Raw genomic sequence first — 2,923 nt, forward strand, 5'->3', positions numbered from 1 at the left:
CCCCAATTTTTGCCCATTTCCCGCCCCATTTTTTGCCCGTTTTCCCCCCGTTTCACCCCAATTTTTAACCCCTTCCTCACCTGCCGGTAGGCCGCGATCTGCCCCTCGTAGTCGCGGTTGTATTTCCGCAGTTTTTGCCTCAAAGAGCTCAGAGCTTTGGCGTTGTTTTTGTTCATTTTCTTCTTCCCTTCCTTGTCCTCCCAAAGCTGCCAAAAAACCACCCAAAATGAGCCAAAATCGCATCTTTTTTTGCCATAGAACATAATAGCGCTAGGCAGTGTTCAAAACATAAGAACATTCCTCAGTCTTATTAAAATCACAATAGCGCTTCTCTTCATTAAAGGATGGGCAGAAGAATAGAATGGTAAAGAACAGTGATCATCAGTTAAAAGCTCTGTTAAGTAAAAATGGGGAAATGGTAAAAAAATCCCACCCAAAAAATCCCCCCAAAAAGGGGGAAAATGGTAAAAAAATCCCACCCAAAAAATCCCCCAAAACCGGAGAAAATGGTAAAAAAAGTCCCGCCCAAAAATTCACCAAAAACGGGGGGAAACGATAAAATAATCTCGCCCAAAAAATCCCCAAAAATGGGGAAAATGGTAAAAAAATCCCATCCAAAAAATTCCCCCAAAAATGGGGAAAATGGTAAAAAAATCCCACCCAAAAATCCCCCCAAAAATGGGGAAAATGGTAAAAAAATCCCACCCAAAAAATCCCCCCAAAAACGGAGGAAAATGGTAAAAAAATTCCATCCAAAAAATCCCCCCAAAAATGGGGGAAAATGGTAAAAAAATCCAGCCCAAAAATTCCCAAAAGACCTGAAAAATTCCTTACGAAAAATTCCCAAAAATGGCAAAAAAATCCAGCCCAAAAATTCTAAAAGATCCCCCCAAAAATCACCAAAAATGGGGAAAAATGGTAAAAAATCCAACCCAAAAAATTCCCCAAAAATCTGAAAAATTACTTGCAAAAAGTTCCCAAAAATGAGGAAAAATGGTAAAAAAATCCCGCCCAAAAACTCCCCAAAAACCTGAAAAATTCCCCCCAAAAAACTCCCAAAATTGGGGAAAAATGCTAAAAAATCGGCTCCAAAAATCTGAAAAATTCCTCCCAAAAAAGGGGAAAAAATGGAAAAAAATCCCACCCAAAAATTCCCCCAAAATCTGAAAAATCGCCCTAAAAAATCCCCCCAAAATCCCAAAAAATCTGAAAAAAAAAATTCCCCAGAAAAATGAAAAAAAATTCTAAAAAAATGGTTTAAAAATCTGAAAATAAATCCCCCAAAAAAAGTGGAAAAATCCCCAAAAATTGGGAAAAATCCTAAAAAACCCCACCCAAAAAATCTCCCAAAATCCTGAAAAAGAACCCCAAAAATGGAACAAAAATGGGAAAAAAAATCAAAAAAACTCCTAAAAAATGCCTAAAAAAGGTTAAAAGATCCCCAAAATGGTAAAAAAAGCCAAAAAATCCCAGACAAAATTCCCAAAAATCTATAAAAATCCTAAAAAATGCTTAAAAAATCCCAATCCTGAAATCTGGATAAACAACCCCAAAAATGAAACAGAAATGGGAAAAAGTTCTAAAAAGACCCTAAAAAATGCCTAAAAAAATGTAGAAAATACAAAAAAAAAATCACAAAAAACCCCAGAAAAAATTCACCAAAAAAACTGGAAAAATCCCAAAAATCTCCTAAAAAATTTTAACATCAAAATCCAGATAAACAACCCCAAAATTGAAACAGAAATGGGAAAAAACTCCCCAAAAGTCGTAAAAAATGCCTAAAAAAGGGTAAAAAATATTTTAAAAGGGTAAAAAAACAACCAAAAAAAAGGAAAAAAATTCCCCAAAAAATCTGGAAAAATCCCAAGAAATTCCAACCCCAAAATCCGGCAAAACCACCCCAAAAATGAAACAGAAATGGGAAAAAATTCCCCAAAAATCGTAAAAAATGCCTAAAAAAGGGTAAAAAAATCTCACAAATGGTAAAAATCAGCAAAAAAAACGGAAAAAATTCTCCAAAAAATCCGGAAAATTCCCAAAAATCTCCTAAAAAATGTTGACATCAAAATCCAGATAAACAACCCCAAAAATGAAACAGAAATGGGAAAAAATTCCCAAAAATCATAAAAAACACCTAAAAAGAAAAGAACCCCAAAAATGAAATGAAAATGGGGAAAAAAACCCCAAAAATCGTAAAAAATGTCTAAAAAGTGGTAAAAAAATCCAGAAAAATGGTAAAAAAACTCCCAAAAAACCTGGAAAAATGCCAAAAAATGCTTAACAAAATTCCAACCCCAAAATTTGGATAAACGACCCCAAAATTGAGACAAAAATGGGAAAAAATTTCCAAAAAATCATAAAAAATGCCTAAAAAAGGGTAAAAAATTCCAAAGAGTGCTAAAAAATTCCAAAAAACCTGGGAAAATTCCCCCAAAAATCTGGAAAAATCCCCAAAAATTCCAACCCCAAAAACGAAACAGAAATGGGAAAAAATTCCAAAAAAACCCTAAAAAATGCCTAAAAAAGGGTAAAAAGTACCAAAAAATGGTAAAAATCAGCAAAAAAAACGGAAAAAATTCCCCAAAAAATCCGGAAAAATCCCCAAAAATCCCAACCCCAAAATCCTACAAAACCACCCCAAATCTGAAACAAAAAATGGGAAAAAAGCCTCCAAAAAAATCGTAAAAAATGCCTAAAAAATGGTTAAAAAAACCCTAAAAATGGTAAAAAAAGCCAAAAAAACCCCAGAAAAAATTCCCCAAAAAATCCGGAAAAATCCCCAAAAATCCCAACCCCAAAATCCTACAAAACCACCCCAAATCTGAAACAAAAAATGGGAAAAAAGCCTCCAAAAAAATCGTAAAAAATGCCTAAAAAATGGTTAAAAAAACCCTAAAAATGGTAAAAAAAGCCAAAAAAACCC

General features: G+C 33.9%; 1 protein-coding gene across 2 annotated transcripts in view; it reads right to left on the minus strand.

Moving 5' to 3' along the window:
• Nucleotides 1-234, minus strand: part of LOC108449276 (eukaryotic translation initiation factor 3 subunit C-like) — a 4,322-nt gene extending 4,088 nt beyond the window's left edge. For both annotated transcript variants that reach the window (XM_017745756.1, XM_017745247.1), the window contains exon 1: nt 81-234. In XM_017745756.1, the coding sequence (XP_017601245.1) occupies nt 81-176 (96 nt within the window). In that variant the 5' untranslated portion in view covers nt 177-234. The remainder of the gene's footprint in view (nt 1-80) is intronic.
• Between the last annotated feature and the right edge of the window lie 2,689 nt (nt 235-2,923).

This window comes from Corvus brachyrhynchos, unplaced genomic scaffold, assembly GCF_000691975.1.
Source record: "Corvus brachyrhynchos isolate BGI_N302 unplaced genomic scaffold, ASM69197v1 scaffold1710, whole genome shotgun sequence".
Lineage (NCBI taxonomy): Eukaryota > Metazoa > Chordata > Aves > Passeriformes > Corvidae > Corvus > Corvus brachyrhynchos.